This window comes from Numenius arquata, chromosome 9 (assembly GCF_964106895.1).
Source record: "Numenius arquata chromosome 9, bNumArq3.hap1.1, whole genome shotgun sequence".
NCBI lineage: Eukaryota > Metazoa > Chordata > Aves > Charadriiformes > Scolopacidae > Numenius > Numenius arquata.
Genome location: NC_133584.1, coordinates 17,146,416 through 17,169,996, shown reverse-complemented (window position 1 = coordinate 17,169,996; position 23,581 = coordinate 17,146,416). Strand labels below are relative to the sequence as shown.

Genomic DNA, 23,581 nt, shown 5'->3' with positions numbered 1-23,581 from the left:
TATGAGGGAGGAAACATTGGATGGTATGACATGAAATAACGGACAGTTTTGTTCTATGTCAACAGTTGAGACTTGACCAAAAAGGCATTATCTAAATTTAATAAAGCCATTACCCTGTTTGGCATCAAGAAGGCTATTTGGTTTTCCTTTCATACTTGAATAGTTTGAAAGCTGAATGCAGTTTCTATTGAATATTTAAAAGTATGTGTGTTTACTTTTGAGCATAATATTGAGCCGCTTGTTCCTCTGTAGAACTTTAGCTAACACTTTGGTCTTAGTTCTAGACAATTTAGATGAGGGCTTAGGTTTTTGATAGTTAATTGTACTTTGGTGTTCAGTTGCCCATTTTTATGCATAAGGACTATTAAGCTTCTGCTATGCAAGAGATGGTCGTAGGCTAAGCCATGGAAATTCAGGCAAGAGGTCTCTTAAATTCTTATTCCACCACTCCTAGGCATGTTTTCATTTTAGAATGCCCATGTCTATGATGCAAGGCTATAATATGTTCCATGTTACCTGATCTTCTATACAGTTTTCTTAACAATACAGCAAAATAATCTCCTGCACAGTTGTAGTATCTTAGGTGGAGTGTAGTTTTATATAGTGTTAGGTCTGAATCAATTTTTCTTTAACTGTGTTGTTGTTGTAGGAATTTGCTCGCTTTGATACATCGAATGATAGAGTTTGTGGTTCGGGAAGGGCCTATGTTTGAAGCCATGATCATGAACAGAGAAATCAACAATCCAATGTTCAGGTGCTTATTACTTTGCTTCAGTTTGAAATAGCACTAACTGTTTTCACTGTTGCTAATATTTTGCATTTCTGAAATACTAATAAGAGTTGGTTTTACTATGTCTATCTCTATGTGCAGATTTAAATCTTAGAAATTGTACAAATGCTTATGCTATCTTTTTGTGAAGAAGAATGCACTTTTATTCCAGTTGTTACTGTGTGCGTATAAATAAATAAAATAGTATATACATAGTATAAAAAAATTGCATGCATATAAAATATATCTAATAAATAAAATTGCATTTAACACCTTTTTTTCTGAGGGATTCAAAAAAAAAAAAATCCCCCCCCAAACTAGACAGACTAACTCAATGTAAAATCCAGTCTTTCTGGAGCCTAATTTCTAACCTTTAGCAGGAGCTGTCAGTCTTTTTTCTTTGATGTCAATGCAGAAAGGTTAAACCTTAGCTGACATAGTGAAGTTGTCAGAATATCCAGCTCAGGTGGTTAATGGAATAAAGAAGCATCCATTTCCGCATTACTTGTGAAATGTAGTCTTTGATAAACTTTTTCAGGGAAATACTCAATGACCTTTTAAACACGTTTTATTTGCAGTAAGGTTGAAGTGCTTCACTTTGTTTTTTATATATAAATTGAGAAAATATGCAGGTCAAAATATCTTGGCCATTAAAAATGGGGCTTTTTGTGTTTTTCCTCACTGTCAGAGTATTCTGACAGTTTACTGAGGGAAAACTTCCAAGTTACTTAATATTCAATCTGAGCAACTGAACTGTTTAACTGTGGGCTCCTGCACTGCTTGTGCTGAGGTTGCAGTTGCTCCCTTAGTGATTCTTTGCACTGGTGATTCTTCTGCTTTACCGTGGGGCTGCACGGTGGCTCTTTCTGACCCTGCTGGTTTTGCTTTTGATGTCTGAGAAATGCTGGGCCTCTGTGGAATCCTGCACTCTGCTCTGCAGGTCGCATGTGTAGGCGTGTGGAGTGGTTGCATTCATTCTGCACAGCTGTGCTGGAGGTGTACATGATTTTAGCTGTCTTGACTTCACTCAGTAGCTGAGGTGGGATTGTAAGCAGGGTTTTGTTACTTTTTTTTTTTTAATTACTTCCTCTGAACTTGCTTCATTGAAGTAATTTGTAATATGTTTTCTGTATTTTCTTTGCTCTTTGGTTTAGGTTTTTGTTTGAAAACCAGACTCCAGCCCATGTGTATTACAGATGGAAGCTTTATTCAATTCTTCAGGCAAGTAGAATTCTAGAGACAATTCATAACTTCAAGCACAAAGAAATAAAATAACACAGAAATAAAAATATTTTTGTTTTTTGCAGGGAGATGCTCCAACCAAGTGGAGGACAGAAGATTTCCGTATGTTCAAAAATGGATCATTTTGGAGGCCACCACCATTGAATCCATACTTGCATGGGATGTCAGAAGAGCAAGAAACAGAAGCGTTTGTGGAGGAACCGAACAAGAAGGGTGCACTTAAGGAAGAGTATGAACTTCCATCAATTTATAGTGCTGTTTTAACTCCTAATCTGCTTGGTTTTTTCCTGTTGTGTTTTTGTAATTATAATACATCATCCCTAAAATGCCGTCATGCTTGTTATAACATTACTTAGAAACTCTCTCAATCTCAGTGCTTTTCAGTTTAGTCTTCTTTTTCATACTTGTTGCTAAACATGTTCTGTGTTTTGTCATCATTGACCAATGAGTCCTTTCAATGCAATTGTTATTAACCCTTTATTTGAAGGGGATTGAGGAGACGAGAGTTTTTCCCCATTTTCTAAAAGTTCCTGTCTGTTGGTTGGGGGTATATAGCGCTTTTCTCAACATTGTTATGAGCTCATGAACTAAATAGTTATTATAATCTTAAACTTACTGATGCTGTCATCAGAAATTAAAATTAGGAGCAGTTGTTAATAAGCAGGAAGAGACAGATCATCAGAGTCCTTTGCTGTGAATTGTAAGTGTGGTGGGGATGGCTATGGTAGTGGAAATACATACCTGATTTTCTTAATTTTGCTATTATTGTTCAACTATGTCCTTAGCATGCGAAATTTTTTCTTGTTTTATTCTTTTCATCATATTTATGATACCAGTCATGGTTCTGGAGTTTTTAATACATAATTTATTTCTCATATCTTCTTTTTGAAAGGATCTTCTTTTGAGTGTTCTCTATATATGGAGGTCAGGGAAAACCTGGAATAATTGCTTCTTACTAGCTTTCTGAAGCTAATGCTTCTTATTCTGCAGCAGAAATTACTTGCATGCTTTAGATTTATCCATTTTGATTTAGGCTTAAACTAAATCCAAAAAGATAATTACTTTAGTGGAGATACTGATCTGCTGCATTAGATATTTTCAGGTTATTTTTCCTTGATTTCTGTATGTAGTGAAGACTTGAGTGGGAATTTTTTGCACTTTATTTATGAAATGTGGATACATAATGTTCGTGAATTACTGAAAAAACTCAGGCAACGGAATATAAAAGTATTTAAAATTGCTTTTGTGCTAAAGATGGAAAAATCAAAAACATCATTAAATAGAAATTCTCCGATTAAATAATTTTAAATTATTAAAATTCCTAATATTTCAGACAGAGGGACAAATTAGAGGAAATTCTACGTGGATTAACACCTCGGAAGAATGATATTGGTGATGCAATGGTTTTCTGTCTCAATAATGCGGAAGCTGCTGAAGAAATTGTAGACTGCATTACAGAGTCATTGTCCATTCTGAAGACTCCTCTTCCCAAAAAGGTGTGGACATTTTGTATAATCTTGTATTTTGGGGGAAGAGCTCACTTAACAGCACATGCGTATGGTTTACAATTTCGTAAGTTCCAGATAGCATTGAGATTTTGTGTTAAAACACGGGCTTGGATTTAAGTATGGAATTCTTTTCCTGTGGGATTTTGTTACATATTTTTAGTCTTTCTAAACCCGTGTGGTAAATAATGTGCTGCCTTACTGTGAAGTTAAAAACAGCGGAATAGTCTGTTCAAACAAGGAAATAAAAGTTGCAATGCTGTCATCTCTCCTTTGTAATACTATTTAATATCATGTTACAGTGGCTGGTACCCTGTACCATAACAGGGGGCGAATTGCCTCTTAGCATGTTTATTAGCAATATGGCTGTGTCGCGCTTAGTTCTAATTTGATACTTCTCTATAGTTTAGACTATCTTGTATTCTATCTGAAAAAATGCATGTATTTTCAGGATAATCTAAACTCTTGTGTTATCTTAATTCGAAATTTTTTATTGTAGATTGCAAGATTATATCTGGTGTCGGATGTGTTATACAACTCTTCTGCTAAAGTTGCCAATGCTTCCTACTATAGAAAATTGTAAGTATAATACATTAGGTGATTGATTAAAATGAAGAATATCCTTGTATTCAATTTTATGCATCTCTGGATACATGTGGTTGTAGAGAAATTCGAACTTTTCTATGAGGATACTATTACAGCACTGATGATATTTGTATCTCTTTGGATGAAAATCTGTAAGATGTAGCATGTTAGTGCATAGGATTGCTTTGTAATGCAGAAAGAAGTGTATGCGCTCTGTGCAAGGGACCACTTGCGTGTGGCTTCACAGGGGTGAAAATAACTCATGTGCCTTTTTACAGAAAGAAAGACTGTAGATAATACTTAAGATATGGTGTAGCAAAGAATCAATGCAGAGGTCAATTTTTGAAATTTTGAATATAATTTTGTTTAATTATAAACTGGTTTTTAATTCTCCATCAAGTTTGGAGAACTTATAAGGGGTTTATGTACTTCTGTTTCTAAGGTGCTGAGCAGAATTTAGGAAAAATGTGCAAGAAAGAGTACCTGTGTCCTATTTAGATATTTCTACTAGTAGATGTGTCTACTTCCTAGAATCTTTCTAATGTTATGGTAGCACGATGGGGAATATTTAGCGTGTTACAAAACTCCAGTAATTGCAAATCCTGTTCCTTGTTGCAGTGTGTATTTGCTGTACTGGCTTATTTTTTGCACATTGAGAGAAGCTCAAGGGAAGCTAGGCAACTGTTATTCTGCTTTCATCAAGCGCCTCATTGAGTAAATCAGAATAGAAACATAACTGAGAATTTTTTAAAATTACAAATTTAATTTTGAGACATTCCTTTTGTTGTATGTAAGGTTGTAAAACTCCTTTTATCCTCCTCCAGTCCTTCCAGGCTGTATAAAGAGACTGCAGCAGATGTGAAGATCTCCCTTCACAGTTCTGTTGTTGTCTAAGGTGACTTAATATATAGTAATAATATTTGCTTTATAGTTCAGTTCATGGCTACTATAGGGATCATAACCTTGTGCTTTTGAGTCCTGTGTCCCAGGTATTTTCATGAATTATGTATGTCCAGAAAACACATTACAAAGTTTAACTAAAGAAATGTATATGTTTAATTCTAGTTTTGAAACAAAATTATGTCAGATATTCTCTGATCTCAATGCTACTTACCGTACAATACAAGGCCATTTACAGTCTGAAAATTTCAAGGTATGTATTTCATTGTTATTTACGTGACATAGAAGCCAAATAAATAGATGTTCCTGCACAAGAGGTTGCGTACTATGATAGGTGGTTTAAACCTCAAGCTTCCTGATTAAGCTGCTTTTTTTTTTTTTTTTTGAAAAGTTTCCTCTCTTGCAAAGATAGCCTTGAAATTAAGGAAACAAATTAGCACCTAACAGCTGAAGAGTACTGGTAGATGTGCAGTTGAGATATCTAGCTAGTACTTGAATTGCAAACAAGGCCGCCTAGCTTTTTGATTGTTTTGGACTACCTATATTTCAGTTTCAAAAATAAATTTGAGCTGGTCAGTGTGAAAAGAAACTGCTGGACATAACAGCATAAAGTTGCTTTTTAACATTTTTGGTGATAGTTAGACTTTATTTTTTGAGGTCTGATGAGCAGTCTGACCATGGATAGTTGAGAGTGATTTTTTGAGATAAAGTGCTCTGTTTCTCACTGTTCCCATGCTCGACCTGGCTTTTCCTCCTCCTCTTTTAAAGATGTCTTTACAGTTCTTTTTTTCTGTTTTTTTTTTTAATCATGCTTTTAATGTGAAGCTTACAGTGTAGTTAGCTTTTCTCTATTAAGGTCTTTATTCTCGTTCTACCTTCTCTGCTCTCTTTTGCTCTAGATTGAGAATCATTTTGGTTGTCTGCTATTTTAATAGTGTTTATTAAATTATGTGATAAAGTCAGGCAGTAGATTTTTTTTTTAATATCTACATCTCCAGGTATATGTAATGTGTCAAGCTTGAGCTGAAGCGCATAATTTCAAATATACTTCTCTTCTATAAAACGATGAAAGTAGGAATATAATTTCAGTTCAATAATAGGAGTAGGCTAGTGTTATTTTTTTTATTTTATTTTACAAGGGGAAAAATATTTTCTATTTAGTAGAGACACCTGCTGTGAACATCTGAGCAGAATGAAATTCACTATTGGGATAGGAACTGGGAACAACTGAAATTTAAAGGAAGTTAAACAGGAATGTAAAGGAAAAATGAAACCCAAGTGAAATTTTTAAAAAAGTAGTTCCAATATACGTATTTTTGTAAAATTACTAGTCGTGCCCAACATGGTATCACTGTCATATACTCCAGTATGGAACTAGGAGTACGCTATGAGGAGTAGCTGTCTACAGTAGTAGTTCTCTGTGGTGTATTTCCAGTCACTTAAAGTTTCTTAATACAAGTTTATTAGCATTTTTTTGTTCCTATTCCTTCTAGCAACGGGTAATGACATGCTTCCGAGCATGGGAAGATTGGGCGATCTATCCAGAACCATTTCTGATCAAACTGCAGAATATTTTCTTGGGGCTTGTAAATATCATGGAAGATAAAGAAACGGAGGTAAGTGACCTTGGCAGTGGTGCTAGCAGATGGTGAGGAAAAAGGTGTAAATATAAAATAGGGCTGGCAAGGATTATGTTGATATCTCTGTTGGGGTGAATAAACATCTTTCTTTTTTTTTTTTTTTTTTTCCCTTTCCCCTCTGAATCCTTGCTCTTAAATACAGGTGTTAAAGATATTTTCAGATGCAAATACTGTTTAGTCTGTTCGTGGATTTGCTGCTTGTAGATCAGGTGCTGTGGTGGAGTTATATTGTGAAACCATTTCAGAACAAAGACTAGTGCAGAATGGCGGGTATTTCCTTTGTACTGGAAATACTCTGTAATATCTGTATATGAATTTTGAGCTAGAATTTCAGCCATTAGTTTTAAATTTTGAGTTCTAAATAGCTTGGCATCTCGCTACCTGAATCATCTGCTTTCTTTTGTGTGAGTTTCTCACTTGAATGCAGTAGAGCTCTTTGAGCTTTCTAAGTTTGAGAGGAAGGTTGTGATAGATCATTTACACTGGTGATATTCTACTTTGATATTTGCTGTGTTGTATTAGAGCAGTAAGTTTCTAAATTTCTAGTTATGCTACAACATCTTTCTTTTTGTTTTTTTTAGTAGAGGTTATTTTAAAGAGGATACGTAGTGAGTTTTAGTTATTGCATAGTGACATGTATAAATTATTATTCAATATTTTGAAGATCTATGCTTAAGATTTCTGGTATACCATTAGGACTGACTGAATGTGTACAGATCTGTTTACAGTTACATGTAAATATTATTTATGAGAATTAAGACAGTGGACACTAATAAATGGATGTATGTTTAGGATAAGTTCATTTTGTAACTCTGGAAACTTGCCTTTCAGAACAGCGGGTGGGAGACCTACAGTATGATAGGAAGGGTTAGGTTATTTCCTTTAGCAGCAGAGCAGGGTGAACGTGCACGTGTAAAAGACAGTGCCTGTATGTAACAAGTTGGAATATGTAGATGTATTTATCATTTATGTGTGTTCCTTAAATTTGTGTTCATAGAACAATAGAATGGTTTGGGTTGGAAGGGTCCTGACAGATCATTGAGTTCCAACCCCCTGCTGTGATCAGGGACACCTCCCACTAGACCAGTTTACTCAAAGCCCCATCCAGCCTGGCCTTGAGATGTGTTCTTGCTAAACAGTTGATTTCTGACAGCTGCTCAGATTACTGATTCTCAGGGAATCTTTCATATGTAGTAAATATAGTTTATCTGACTGTAATTGGCTCATTTCAAGCAAAACCTCAGCTTAGTATATCTTCTTTTGAATAAAGGTATTGCAAAGCTTCTGGTACGTTGCAGACAAATTCCAAGTTCTTGCTTATGATTTTGTATAGGAGGACATTGTTGTATTTTTCCTCTGCAATAAGCAACTGTATTGCATAGCAAAAATGGTTAAAGTTGAGTTTTTTGGGTTTTAAGTATTTTTAAAGCTACTCCTTTAAAAATGAATGTATCAATAATTGGAGAAGAAAAGCAATGTAGATTTGTTCTTGAAATATTTAATTATTATTTGCTTTAAGGAAGTACCAGATGATCTTGATGGTGCTCCCATTGAGGAAGAGCTTGATGGTGCTCCACTAGAAGATGTGGATGGAATTCCTATTGATGCTGCTCCTATTGATGATCTGGATGGAGTCCCAATTAAATCACTGGATGATGATCTTGATGGAGTTCCTTGTATGAAACATTTCAACTTTACTTTCAATTTGAATCTTCAATTTTTGATGATCTTTTCCAGAGTAGTTTCTACAAGTACAGCCAAGAATTAGTGTAGCATGTAGCTTCATAAAATGTTGAATTGATTGATTTCAGTTTGTTCTAAGAAAAATTAGTTTAAAAACTGCCTTTAGAGTGTGACTGCTGCAGAGACACAGTAGCTGTCTTCTGATGTTATGTACATGAAGTTCCAAATCCTAATTTCTTTTCATTGCAAATAATAAAACAATATAATATGCTTCAGTATTTAAATCTGATTGTTAGATTAGGATTTTTCCATTTGAACTTTTGAAGAGCTTTGGAAATGATTTTCCTATGTCTTTCTCCAACAGTGGATACAGCTGAAGACCCAAAAAAGAATGAGCCCATATTTAAAGTTGCCCCTTCGAAGTGGGAAGCAGTGGATGAATCGGAACTGGAAGCTCAAGGTTAGTTTTCAAAGTATATATTGAACTAAAACATTTTTTTAAGTAAATTGAAAGCTTAATGTCACTTACCTGTTTAATCATTATTTTCAATTGATCTGTTTAAAAGTGTTAATATGATTTCTGTAGTTTTACTGTAGGATTTTCAGTTGTAACTTTTTTTTGGTTATAACTTCAGTGAACAGAATAGCGTATTCTGTTTTTGTTATTCTACTTCAATAGCCTGCCAACCTCTAAAAATAACTTCCAGCTTGTTAAGAACAAATATTGAAAAAAATCTGCATATGTGGTTGGCAGTCTTTCTATATATTTGTTTGGAAGATAAGATTGTACAAACTGACAAATACTTTGCTGCTTTTGAAGGATTTACTGAAACATGGTAAGCAATGTAAGTGAATAGCTCTGTAAACAGTAAATATTCTAATAACATGCAATTTTGAGTTATCTCTATGAAATAGCAAGGCTATTAAGTGCTAGATGCTTGTAACTATATCACATTCTAAATTTTATTATATCTACAAATACTAATTTTCAGATTAAGTGATAGCTTTTTCTGTTGTTAAAATTATCTTACTGTCTCTTCTAGCTGTTACTACTTCTAAGTGGGAGCTTTTTGACCAACATGAAGAATCTGAGGAGGAGGAAATTCAAAAGTAAATACTTTTTCATTCTGATGAAAACATTCATTTTCTGCCGATAAAGTCGAATGTCTTCGGAACTCCCTATGAGAGAGATATATATATATGTATTATAAGAGGAGAACAAAAATAAAATTTTGAAAGTAGGAAAATACGAAAATGGAGAAGAATCAGGATTTTTAGTGCAGCATGCTTTCAGCCCCCGTAATTTTTTCCTAACATGATAAATGACACCTTTTGGTAGAGTTGTTAACCACAATCTTTAAATTGGTGCCGATTTGAAAACTTAATGTCAAACAGTAAGAACTAAGGTAGTAGAATTTTACAGTTTAGAAATCTTGACATCAGATACGTTTGAATGTATCTAAAACTCTGCCTTTTGCTTTTGAGAGACACAGTGGGTAATGTTCTGGTGTGTGTGATTCTTTGGATGCTAATAGACTCCATGCCATCTGCTGTTTTTGAGCAGTCTTACATTGTTCTTTAGGCAATTGAGAGCATCTATTAGTAATGCTTTAAATATCTTAACTGCATTGCATGTAGTACTGCAGCACTCTAGTGGCCAGTTTGGGAGTATAACTTTGAGTATTTGCCATGTCTCAGCTTTGTTTCTGAAAAGCAAAAGTGTGGTAAATTTTGTCCTTTTATAAAACTTATATATCTGAAAAACATGATTACAGCACTTAAAGAGATTTTGTTGAGGTAGTGGACTAGTTTTGTAGCTGAGTTAGATATGGAATTGGGGACTATAAATTTCAAGAATTCTTCTGCACATATGAAAAGTGTAAATTGAGTAATAAAAACTAATGATTTAATTAAATGAAAATATTAAGATATCCGTCTCACAGATGGAGACTGTTTTGTAGCTGCAGACTTTTACATAACAATTTTAACAGATTTCAAAACTATTAACTAACCATAGAAACTAAATAGGAGAGACAGTAATTTTTGTAAGAGATAATTGTCTTGAATACATGTATAAGTTAGTTCTGTATGTTCTCTGTAAAGTCAAGAAGAAGAAAGTGAAGATGAGGAAGACACTCAGAGTTCTAAGTCAGAAGAGCAACACATGTATTCCAATCCTATTAAAGAAGAAATGCCTGAATCCAAGTCATCAGTCAAATATTCAGAAATGAGTGAAGAAAAGCGTGCCAAACTCCGAGAGATAGAGGTCAGCATGTGGTGTTCTGTGCCTTCTCTACCTTCCCAATACTCCCCCTCAAGTTCTCTACACGTAATAGGGAGTTATTTTTGCTGAAATAATTATAGACCTATTATATAGTGGTTTTTTTTAGCCCAGTGTATTTTTATAAAGGTATGTTTGTTTACAGCCTAGCCTTGCCTTGTTTTGGCTTTCAGAGGAGCAGGAGAAAATTGAGTCAGGGTTGTTGCATGTTGAGAATTGCTCTTATTTTTCAGTGTCCTTTTTCAGTGCTGGTAGCCTTAGCTTGCTTGGGTTCCTCTACATTTTGTCTTGGCAAATGAGTGACTTTTGGATGTGGCCTTAGTCCAATGCCTTTCTTGTTCTCTCTGTCTCCTGCCTTGAAGTGTCTGCATTTTATTGCTGTTGAAAGTTGCTCCTTTCACTGTGTCAGCCATCAAGCAAAGAAGTAGATGCAGCTAAGCCAGGTAGTCCTGGAAATGGGGCATTTTAATTGAAGACTTACATGCAGTTTATAGGGCTTACTTGTTCTTTTTTCCTTTCTCCAAGCATAGGTGTTAGTGTAGCTGTTAAGGTTGAGCAGTGCAGATTCTTAAGTCCTCATGCTGGCTGCTTAGTTTGTGGCTGACAGAGAAGGTAACTAGAACTTGAATTTAGCATGAGATTTGTCTGGCAGTGAAACCTTTCTGTCGTACAGTGCCATGATTGTATGCGACTTTCCAGCTTGTATTCAGTGTTAAAATCCTTGATACATTGAATAATGAAATTTTTGTATATTCTGTTCAGTGTGTTAAAATGATCTTAAGGAGCTGCTAAACTACTTGATGCAATTGTAGCATCTCTGAGTGACAGATTATAATTTGGGTAATATTTTGAAGGTGCAATTGTGGTTGCCTACCTCTTTATGCTATAATGTACCGGTTAGCTAAAGTCAGACATTAACAAAGCCCCATAATATTCTTTTAAGGTGTAGCAACAATAGTATTTTAAAAACGTCACAACTGTTGTTTCTCCCAAATATGCTTCTGTTTAATATTTCAGATTATTAAAATTACTGTACTATAACTAAGCACTTAGAGACCTCTTGCTTTGCATAGCATTTTGAAAGCTCATGATGCTGTAGCCATTTTGAAGTGAGTAAACTCTGAATGTGAGAAAAGCTAAATGGGATTTATATTTGGCTTGACTCATGGTGGCAGTAGTTCTGTAGAAAATATATGCTGTTAGACTAACGAAAGTACGGGTGAAATTAGTTTTCATTTTGCTGTAATAGTGACTGTGGTGGTTACGGAAAGAGCTCCTTTCAGATTGAGTATCTGTTTTTATAGATGTTATCCTGGCAGTTGTGGATGCAGATTTGGAAGTGATTCACTTCAATCATTGTCAGTTTTACACTGCACAAGTGTTGTAAGTTCTTTTGTCAATGTATCTGGTTTGTGACAGTTTTAGGTGGTAAATATTTGAGGTTTTCAAGTGCATCTTGCCATCTGTATTCTTCATGGTAAGTAAATTACCATCTCAGTTTCAGACTTGAAAAAATTAACAATCCTCTTTTGTCAATTCCATTTTCAGAACATTTCAGACACTATGTAGAAGTACTTAAATTTTAAAATTCCTTCTCAAGTTTGTCATTGACAGGAGAGTACTCTGTGTACTACTTTAAATCATTCACATTTAAAGTTTCTTGTTAGTATGTACCCAGTCCCTGCCAAAGAACACATCCATTGTTAAATTTGAGGGGAGGAACTGAGAAAAAAAAACCACAACAATTATCAGCTTTAACAATTATGGCATCTAATATTAAATGTCATGTAAAATCTTCGGCAAAAAAAATGGTCAAGGCTAATTCTCTGGCAGCTTACACAGTGACTACCAGGGAAGCTGAAACACATTTTTTCATGCATTTTTTTTGAAATTTATGAATACAAGAACTCCTTCTTTTGGCATAGTTTGTAAGTTTGTCAGCTGGGAGGGGAAAGCACAGTAGGAAACAAACTGGTCACAGCCATCAGACCAGTGCCATTAGAGAAGGCAAGTTATTAACCCCTTGTTTGCCTTCCCCCATACCCCTTTTAACCTTGCTGAAGCGTAAATTCTTTCCAGAACTTAGCAAGAGCAGAGGTTTTTTTTTTGTAACACTGAAGAACAGTGATTTCTTTACTGTTTTTATAAGTGTGGAAAGATTGTCGCTTTACGTTTTAACTCAAATTGCAGGATAGTCTTCATGGTGCTGTGCGTGTGTGTTACTGTCTTCCCCTGCCCCATGAACATATAAAAGAAAGGTGTAGTCCTTTTTGTAAAGAGACCTCAGAGCTGTAAAGTGTTAGAAAAATGGGAATTTTACATTTCTTAAATTGTTCATTAAGCATGTTTCCTCAGAGGGTGCAAAAACTCACAAATAAAGCATGGTCCTCCTTGGACCTTTCTCTAAGGTACTTTACTTCTGTCGCCATCTTGCTGCGCAAGATCTTATAATCCTACCCCAAAAAAGCCCAGCGCAGGCTTCATCTGCAGCAGGAGGCAGGTTCTTCATGAATCCAGATGTATCAGTGCTTCCAAAAGGGTCAAAAAGGACATATGCCCTCTTTAGTATCTGCCTTTGCTCACCTTTGTGTTAGCCATCTGAGACCTCAAAGTAGCATTTGATTGCTTAATGAGGGGTAGGAGACTTCCTGTTCAGCCTTTCTGCTATGTACCCCTGAGCTCCAGGAGATGCAGGGTTGGATTCTGTTGTACCGTCCTGTGTCTGTGCTCTGTCACTATGCCCCTGCCCAGTGCGTAAAAAGAGAACGGTTTTTGGAAATAGAATTCATTTTAAGCAAGGGAGACTGCCTGCAGCACAGCTGTCTGTCAGAATGCAAAAAGCTACAGGCAGGGCTTCAGTTTGTGTCAGTCTGTGGTTTCCCTGAACCATGGTAGCAAGTTGTTGCCCTTTTCTGTAGCTTGTTAGCTTACTAGTTAGTCTGTCATCAAGGCCTCAACTTCTAGGAAAGGCTGAATCTTTTAAACTCTCCTCAAATGAGTTTGAGGAGAAAGAGAGAAGATTTCAAGATGAGAACCAATAGACAAGAGGCTGTTTACCTTGAAGCTATGAGAGATACCTTTTCGTGGTTAGTGAGAAATACAATCCCTGCATTGGAGTGTTTAGCAGAGATTGCTCGCAGGAACTCCAGCGATATTTGACACTTCTGCATTGCAGTCTGAAATCCTCTAAACTCTGTGCTGTGGGAGACTCCTGAGTCTAAGAAATTAGTATTACAGAGTTTTGGCACAGGGTTTTGAAAGAATTTCCCCTTCCATATTATCATTTGTATTACTGATTCCAGAGATAGTCTAGATAAAGTCAATGTATCTACTCCTAAGGATGAACAGGCTTTATAGTTTTTGTCTTGGACAAAAATAATTAAAGAATAACCCATTCAATGAGAATATATTAGTTCTTTCTAAATGCAGGTTTACAAAGAGGAACGCTTACAAAATGCATCAATTAGATGCTTAAGCAGGTACAAGTGTAAATTTTAAGGATCTCTGTCTCCTGGGTGCGTATCTGGAACTGTATGATAGGAATATCATGTGGTCAATATGCTACGAATAGTGAAATAGTGAAGGGCGATAACCAAACGTATAAGTTCATATAATAATTCTGAGTGGTAGAATTCTTTTCTGGACTTTGGAACCAAAGTAATTCCTTTTGCTTTTCAAACATAGTTATGGTGCTGATGTTTTAGAGCAAACAGCAAAAGCTGCTATATAAGAAGGTGTAGGATGAGCTGATGTGATCTAACTGCTCACCTCTGCTGAAAGAAGATATCGTGATCCTACCTGTGAGCTCTGGCATTTGCTTGTTCTTCCCCTGAGCTAGTACATCTCACTAATGCAGGGAAAAAAATAACTGAAGCTGGGGGGTGGGCTTCTACTGGGTTAGTGAATTGATCTGGCCGATGGATGGCTCAGCCAAGCGCTGCAGCTGCTGTAAGGGCAGGGTGGAGGAGGAACCCTTTGCCTGAGGCGCAGGAATGGAGAATGAAAGCAGAAGAGAACGATCTTTCTGTAGTGAGCTGTTGATACCATCTCAGCATTTTGTAATGCTTAGTCACCTTTTCTGAGGGATGTGCTAGAGCTCCTTTCCTCTACTCACAGAATCTTTCTAAAAGGAGTCAGTTTAGATGGGCTCAAAGGGAGATACAGCAAGTATGTGGAAGAAAGATCCATTGATGATTGGTTTGTGAAGACCACAACTGTTTTGGGAAACCATACAATCTTAACGTAGTTGCATAGTTGGAGTTTGGGGAGGTGTTGAATCAGTGCTTATTGTATAGGCTTTTCCTGTTTTTCCTCTCTTCTTTCTCTAGGCACCTGCTAATGACCACCTTGTCTGTTCCCCCCTCCCTGGGTGATTTAGTTGGAAAAACAAAGTAGAAGTCTTATGGGTGTGTTTGTACCATGACAGCCCAAGGGGCCTTCTGGATCAGCTAAGCCTCCTCTGTGCTCCTGTTCGGTACTGAGCATGCTGAGCAACTAATGGCCTTGGAGTCTACATGATGGTAGAGAATGCAGTCTTGATGAACAGGTGGTACAGGGTGATGCTGTGGTTCCAAGAGGTATTCCTGCTTTTGAAACTTCTACATCTGAAGGGGGAGGAGAAGGAAAAATGCCCTTATGGAAGGTGGAGTGGTGTGTGACAAATGAGGATGTCAGTTTTCCAGCAGGGCTGCTGACCATTTAATTGGCTAAATTGTAGGCAAACATGAAAAAGCTTAACTGTAGGTAAAGCATACTGTGTAAATGAGGGAGGCAAGCAGAACATTGGTCAGAAATTTACCGTGGTACATGACAGCAATGCCTTACACCCACCCAACGAATTGCTCCATCATGTTTGAGACTAAAGTGAGAAGTGTGTTGTTGGCATAAGCGAAGGGGATCCTGTTCAAAGTAGTGCTATCTTTGCCTGGCTTTTATGTTTCTTAATGTATTTGTTTCTGTGATTAGTTTGTTTTTGTGATACCTTTCCTTTCTGCTCAGTCAGTAATTGGAAGGGCTGATGACAATATATGCATATCCAGTCTGGCCTTGCTGCTTTTGAAAGGGAAGAAAAAACCTTTAGGGTTTGATTTTTTTGCTTACTTCATATTAGGGAATTGAGGACCTGGAGAATAAGAATCCTTTTCAGATAATCAGAATAGACACAGTTGCAGAGTCTTTTCTTTGTGTGTTTTCAGTGTGGAAGAGTTATTATTTCTAAAGAGAAAAATACTTTGTGTGTTCACTAAAAATGAAACCTCAAGCACTGGAAAAATATACTCATATGTATGACCGTGGAGGTCGGTATTGAAACAGGAAATATAGGAGGGTCAGACCAGAAACATTTGGAAGATGGTTGACAAATACAACACGACTTATTACCAAGCTCCTTGCCCCCTTCCCCCCCCACCCCCCAAGAAAGAGACATCTCTTTGTACAAAAATATTGAAAGATTGATTGTAAAAGGCCATGTCAGTGAGAATAAAGAACTGACAAATGTTAAGAGATGTGAATGAAGTTTTATGATGTGAATCAACTTGGAGGAAGGTTTTAGTGTATATAGACCAAAAAAACCCCAAACAAACCACACATGGAAAAATTCTGACATTTGCTTAACTTTGTGACTCAGTCAGGGATATTACCGCAGTAAATTTAGTGTTACATTTAGTAGCACTAGTGAACTGAATTTTGTTGCTAAGCTTGATAGCACATGAAAGAGCATTATGTTAGTAAAATCACTTTTTGCATCCTAATCGTGGCAGTCATTTGATTTTAATATTTAGGGTTAAATGGAAAAAAAGGCAGTTTCTGAAGGAAAACTTGGAATAGAGGAGAGGAGTTGAAACAATATATTAAGACACCTGCAGTAAATGATCTTATTTTGCAAGAAAAAAAATAGATAATGATCTAAGAAGTATAAGGGTGCAGTGTTTTAATGACCGGAATAAAATTTAGTAGAATAACAGAAAAAAAATCCCTTTGTTTTTAGTTCTTAACATGTCTGTAAACAACTGCAGGTGCCTGCAGATGAATATGTGGTTTTGTTGCTTTGATCCAGTTCAAATGCAGCTAGTGTCTTTTTGTGCACAAACTTGTATAGAAAGAATTAAGAACGCAGATTGTAAATCATGGAAATTTCATTTTCAGCCACCTGCTCGACTGGATAATAATAAGTCCAATAACCTAATGGTCAGTATTATTTTCACAGCTTAAGGTGATGAAGTTTCAGGATGAGTTAGAGTCTGGGAAAAGACCCAAGAAACCAGGCCAGAGTTTTCAGGAACAGGTTGAACACTATAGAGACAAGCTGCTCCAGAGGGTAAGAAATGTTCTTTATGTTTGGCTCTGTTTCTGTGGTAAGCTTTTTATTGAGTTTATCAAATGTAAGGTGGCATTAAATATAACTACACATGGTTCTCATTAAAATTCTACTGTAATGTCGAATTGCATGTCTAAATCCAAGTGCTTTCTGTAGAGTAGATATAATATCTCTTTTTAATTAAAATAATGTAGTATTTCACACTGTACAGATGGGTGTCATTAGAATGTATTGAAACCATAAAGAGGACACTTCTGGACCTACTACATAGAGCAAACTGCTAGGTGCGGGGAAGGAAAGGGAGAGCTGGCAATTGAAGGTGTACATCAGACTTCTCATTTTGCTTTTAATAATTGAGCCGTTGTGCTAAAGGTTTCCAAAGGAAGAGAAAGAATAGTACTAAGCAGTGTATGTGCTTCTGATTCTCCAGTGTCTAAGATTTCCTGGATAATTCCAGGTCATACTGTCACCCAAAAGTGAATAATTCTGTACCACTAGCATTTTTAGTAGTCCTCTCTGGACTATGAAGTCAGAGTGGCTTTGAAAATTAGCATCATGTATGTGATGTCATGTGATCTTGAATCTTTAAAACATAACATGTAGCCTGTTTGGACAATGTGTTTAGTGAGAGAGTAAGTGGCAGTTGCTTTTCTAATCTGGTTTCACAGCCTGATAGATCAATGATGAAATTAGGTACCCATGCGGTTTCTTGGAAGTTAAATTCAAATAGGCAGTCTTCACCAGGTGTTTGTCACTTGTTCTTCTCGTTAATTGTTGCTCAATATTTGACTAATTCACTAAAGTAATTTTGCACGGTGCCTTGAAGAAAGAGAATTAAGAAAGCTGATTCCTGAAGGAGATTTACAGATTTGGAGGTTGATGTTACCAGTCGAGACTTCAGTTTTTATAAGTAACTTTCCTTTTAAATGTAGTTGTATCCTAAAACTTTCCACTTCCTCAGTGTTTTCCATAATTGGAGAAAGAAGTGATTTGTGCAGTAAATACAGAAAGTTTAGGGAGACAGTAGTTTAAAAAAACCAGATCATAATCCTGATAACTATTACATGCCTTGTGTTGAATTAATTCAACCAGATTGCAATATTTAGATTTTTAATAATTATATTGCTTTTCTGGTTTCACTTTCAATGATGAAGGTAATAGTTAAGAAATATTTTATGATAATGGGTGTTCTTTAAAACAATAACAACACCATTGTTAAGGGAATAACTTTATCTTTTTCTTTAATGCCATAATAAAGCTAGTTTGTATAATAATAGTGCAATACTGGATCTGATTGCATTTCTCACGAACTTGGTGGTGGGTCATCATTTTTTGTCTAATTTACTATAGAATAAGCTTTCCAAGAGTAAATTTCCTAGTAATATTGTATATTGTTAAAATAATAGGAACTTTCAGCTATTTAAAATACTGTTTATTCCTGTTTATCAAGATGAAATAATTAGTTATGCTATCAAATAAGCTAGGCGCATCTTAAGAGCCCATTAATTTTTAGTGTAATGTCACAATAGTTTGCAGTAGTGCATATAATGATGAGGGGTGCACTCAAATTTTACTGCTTGGTCTTCCATGCAAAGAAGACGTGAGACTAGATTAGTATAGCTGTCCTGGTATTTCCTGCAATTGAGTTATTATCCCCCTCCACCCCTTTCTTCCTTTTAGCTAAATCACCCCTTCTTTGTCTTCTGTATTGGGTGAGCAGGGAATATGTTTATTGCCATGGAAGGAGTTTATGCCAGTACTGAAAGAAGCACATCTTTTGATCTCTGTGTTCAGATTTGCGGATGGTTTAGGCTTATTTTAGTATGATTAATTTTCTAACTATTTGACAAATAAATGAGATGTACTTAGGGTATATATTTTGTTTCAGAATGGTCCTGCTGGTATATAGAAATGGACCATGTTTGTGGGTTTTTTTGACAGAGTAGACATTGTTGCAGAATCTTGTTTGTATTGTTGTTTCATCTTTAAATGTCTTGTAGTTATGAGATTATCTCAATTTTCAATCTGGATTAATGAATGTTTTAAGTAAAAAGAGGTTCCTGCTATTCTTCCATGTTTAATTTAGTTTAGAAAATCTGTTACAACTGTAATGTTTCCCTGAAATTTGTAAAATTGAAGACTGTTCACTTCCAATTGAAAACTCAGACTTTCTCACGTAGGGTGACATACTTCGTGTTTTTGTCAGTGTTTGTCTTACAATAAATCTTTCTGCTGTGTGCAGAGCAGCAGTAAAGATTTGGAGAGCAAGTATGGTGTGGCCATTAGTTCCTTCCCAGAAAATGTGCTGTGTTCCTTCAGTACTCACTGCTTTTGTGCTGTTTGTGATTAGCTTGATTGTCTTTACTTAATAATTAGTCGCACCTCATCTGAAATCATGAATGCTTCTAATAATTTAGGAAAAAGAAAAAGAGTTGGAAAGAGAACGAGACAGAGACAAAAAGGACAAGGAAAAAAATGAATCCAGGTCCAAAGATAAGAAGGAAAAGGAAGAATGTACGCCAACAAGAAAAGAGAGGTATGGCTTTCCTTGGAGTAAAGTGGGTGGGACGAAAAGCCTTATGGTATCTTTGTATACAATGGCAGCCTTGAAATTACATGGTATCATGCATCTTATTTTAAAAGAAAAGCACAAAACCACCCAAACAAAAAAAAGTCAACAACAAAAAAACCCAGTACTTTGGATATTAAAACATGTTTCAGAATTTTAAAGGAACTGTCACTTTTATTCTGCCCCAAGTAACGTACCCTTTTGAATAGAATCCACTTTCGGTTCATTTAGGCCTTGAGGAAGCATGGTAAAATAATGACCTGTTGAAAACAGGGTACATTTAGCTCTCTCTTAGCAGTAAATTGAGTGCAGTGTATTAAAAAACTGTACTGAAGTCATACCACAAATTATTTGCGGTGGTTTGAATGCTATTCATCTCATAGTGAAAATTCTTCAAAACAGCTACTTTTAGGGTAGTTGATTGTACACCCTGATCTTCTAATACTTGTATAGCTAGACTCTTCCATGGTGTTCAGTGTAGATCCAGTAAGATACCTTGCTTTTCAGGAAACTACAACAGAATGTTTTTACACTGGAATAAAGAAAGATGAGTCACAGGTCTTAATTTTTTTCAACCAGAGAAAGTCTGGTGTGCATGTTAAACTTGATTTTTTTGTTTGTTTGTTTTAAGTAATAAAAAGCATACTACTTTTTAATTACTAAAAGGATCTAATGTTACATTAGCAAAAGAAAATATCTACAGAAAGGAATCCATTTTCTTAATATACATTTTTCACTCCTCTGTATGTCTCTGCATGTGTGTGTGCTTAACTGTACTTGATTTCTTTACAAAGGAAAAGACGACACAGTGCTTCACCTAGCCCGTCTCGCAGCAGTGGTAGTAGACGAGCAAAATCTCCATCACCAAAATCAGAACGCTCAGAACGCTCAGAACGGTCCCACAAAGAAAGTTCACGTTCTCGGTCATCACATAAAGATTCTCCCAGAGACGCCAGTAAAAAAGCCAAAAGGTAAGCTGGTATCTTCTCTATTTCAGGTTGTAGGAAAGTTAAGTACATGGGTGTGTTTTCGTTGGGCTTTTTTGTTTGTGTGGTTTTTAGCAGAGCATATTTGATACACAAGTATTTTCTCTCATAATGAACTATAGTGCTTGTTCCTGGTTAGTATCTTTGAACGCTTGGTGTCCCAAATGTCTACAGCCTCCTGCCGTGTTAGCCCAAGGCTGTTCACTTCTCTGTTCTTGTTTACCTGCTTACTGATAATTTTGAGAAATACTGTTTTAAAACAAAGCAACTTGCTGCTTATTAGCTTTTTATTTTCAAAGGACAAATCTTCTGTAGCCCGTAGAACTTCTAGAATTATAGTGAATGTGCAGATTTTAACTGATGATTTGCTTACATGAAGCTCCTCTCCTATGGTTTGGGTTTTTTTAATGAAAAAAATCTAGATTAGATACTGCTTACAGGTTTTTGTTTCTAAAGTAGGTATTGCCTAACTTCCAGACTGGCACAAATATTTGTCTCTAGTTAATGTTAAACTTGTGGTGAGATTTTATTATTGTATTGATGCTTTTGTAGCTCAAAACTCAAAAGATCAGCTTCAACTTCTTTTAGAGGTGTAGAATATCTTATTGATAGAAGATTTCTCAGACATGCTGAGGAAAATTCCTTTGATGCTGTTGAGAAAATCATAGTACGTATTTGCAGTAATCAGATTCTTGTCCTATAAGTTAGAAATTCAAATAAAAACAGAAAAGTATTTGAGATTTTTTTTTTTAAAGTTAGTGTGACGGTCATTCAGTTGAGATTCTATCAGATTACTAGGTGTGGGTTAGACGACAGTAAGTTTGTTTGGTGTAGTGTGTGTGGGGGGGTTACATCACAAGCTGAACAGGTTTGATGAGAATCAAAAGTATTTCAGCATAACACAATTCAACAAAATTTTTAATCTCTGTTCTCTTCTCTATGGATATAGGCTGCTATTAATACAAGAGCCAAGCTGGTTGAGGCATGTGTGGAAGGTTGTGAATTCCTTATGTTGGTTTAAGAAGGACATGAGTTGGTGCTATTTTTCTTGCAGACTCTAAGCACTGAAGTTAAGGCCAAAATACATTAAAAAGCTTATAATGCAAAAATTGCCTTTTTATCAAAAGCAAGATACTGTTCTTTTACTTCCCCTTACTAGAGAAGAATATTTTCTATCTTGTTTAGCTCAGTAAATGAATGCTAAATAACTGTAGAAAAAGTTGATATTATCAATTAGTATTTGACCTAAAACTCTTTTTTTGCAGGTCGCCATCTGGCTCCAGGACACCCAAAAGATCAAGAAGATCACGATCCAGATCCCCTAAAAAGTCAGGGAAAAAATCCAGGTCTCAATCCCGTTCTCCTCACAGATCTCACAAGAAGTCAAAGAAAAGCAAACACTGACAATGTTAATATTTTTTTATGATGCTGTCACTTACTGGAAATGCAGTTTTGTTTTTGTGCCTGAACAGTCTGTTAAAAAACAAAAAAGCATTCCTGATTTTTTTTTTTTTTTGGTGAATGCACGTGTATACTCATGAGTATCGGCATCTGTAGACCTGTCATTGTTTTATATTGTACAAAATATCTTCATTGTGACTATTTCCCAAATGAAACATTTTTGTGTTTAGAAGTTTCATCAGTGTGTAACTGATCTGCTGGCAGTAGTGATATTTTGTTTTAGAATGTTGTGACCTAGCAGAAATAACTCAACTGTTCCCCCTTTTTGTAGCTTTGACAATTTGAATTAGATTTCAAATAAAATCTGAACAGAAAATGAAGATGTTGTTTTCTTGCCCCACTGGTGATACAGATCTCTAAAGGAATTCATAGTTTGTTTGGAAGTACTGTGTATTTCGGACATACTATGGTGCTTAGATCTTTCAGCGTAGTGGTAGCTCAGTTCCTCTTGTCACTAGTTTGACTCTCCAGCTAAAAGCACCTTTAGAATCCAGTGGATGGGTTTTCTTTCCTACCGTGATATTTTACTGTAAGAACAGTTGAACAGTCTGGTACCTACCATGAGAAGCTTTACAAGTAAATCTTTGCTTCTTATTTCTCCATTTTAATTGCAGGGAGTATTTGTGACAGCAGAGTAGTGGGTTGGTTTGTTTTTTAAAAAGAGCCTCTGCAGAGATGCATCATATGTATGTGTATGTATATCGTATATGTATGATGTATCAATGAAAAGCCATTTTTATGGCATGCCTGGGGAACAATAAAAGGACAGCAAGCCTGAGGCTCTATGACTTCTTCCTTAAGTATAGGTACAGTAATTGCAACCTACAGTACACTATTGTTTTCTAAAACTGGTTTTTATTCCAAAGGACAGCTTTTACATTATTTTATTGAATTTATCCCTCTGTTGTGGAAATCCGTCAAAATGGGGAAAAATTTAAAATTTTTTTATTACATATTTTATTTATTAATGTTTTTGAAGCAAGAGGCTGTTTAACTTTTTTTAATGTTAGGCTTTTCCCTTCTCCAAACCTGTTCTGTGTGTTAGGCATTGATGTGGCTTTAAATCGCTTCACCTTGGTCTCTTATCATGCAACCTTTCTGTGGGTGGGAGGGATGAGAAATGGGGGGGGTTCAATGTTTATACTTGGAGGTGTGGGGAGATTGTAATAAAAACGTAACATTAAAAGGGATCTGGCCTCCTGTGAACTGTTTCTAAGAGCAAAAGCTGTACTTGACTACAGGCACAGAGTGCTGGATGATGGCCCGCTATTATACTTGTGGATCTACTTGTTAGAATTTTGTAAATGTGCCGGGGAAGATCTTATGTTGTACGTGTATAGAGCCTAAAAGGCAACGCTTTCAGAAGCAAGATCTAAAATGTCTTTTGAAAAACATGCATATTTAATTTAAAATAATATATTTTCTCCATTTTTTTTCCTGATCGGATGCTTTGTTACAAGATTATAGAAATTGTTGCAAATGTAAGAATTAAGTGGAGAATTCTCTTTGCTAATGAGAACTGAGAGATAGTCTGGAATACTGAAAATATGGAGAATGCATGTGTACTGTAGAGACTTTCTTAGAATGAGTATTGAATAGATGCGTTAATAATGGGAAAAGAGTACACTTATCTTTATATTACAC

At 35.9% G+C, this 23,581-nt stretch overlaps 1 protein-coding gene across 4 annotated transcripts in view; it reads left to right on the top strand.

The window, feature by feature from the left end:
* Positions 1-23,126, top strand: part of U2SURP (U2 snRNP associated SURP domain containing) — a 45,110-nt gene extending 21,984 nt beyond the window's left edge. For all 4 annotated transcript variants that reach the window (XM_074153198.1, XM_074153199.1, XM_074153197.1 and 1 more), the window contains 15 exons: positions 650-754; positions 1,924-1,990; positions 2,077-2,240; positions 3,345-3,507; positions 4,016-4,095; positions 5,167-5,254; positions 6,495-6,617; positions 8,161-8,317; positions 8,689-8,784; positions 9,368-9,434; positions 10,428-10,590; positions 16,811-16,921; positions 19,339-19,457; positions 20,285-20,461; positions 21,742-23,126. In XM_074153198.1, coding sequence (XP_074009299.1) covers positions 650-754; positions 1,924-1,990; positions 2,077-2,240; positions 3,345-3,507; positions 4,016-4,095; positions 5,167-5,254; positions 6,495-6,617; positions 8,161-8,317; positions 8,689-8,784; positions 9,368-9,434; positions 10,428-10,590; positions 16,811-16,921; positions 19,339-19,457; positions 20,285-20,461; positions 21,742-21,880 — 1,819 coding nt within the window. In that variant the 3' untranslated portion in view covers positions 21,881-23,126. The remainder of the gene's footprint in view (positions 1-649; positions 755-1,923; positions 1,991-2,076; positions 2,241-3,344; positions 3,508-4,015; positions 4,096-5,166; positions 5,255-6,494; positions 6,618-8,160; positions 8,318-8,688; positions 8,785-9,367; positions 9,435-10,427; positions 10,591-16,810; positions 16,922-19,338; positions 19,458-20,284; positions 20,462-21,741) is intronic.
* The last annotated feature ends 455 nt before the right edge of the window (positions 23,127-23,581 follow it).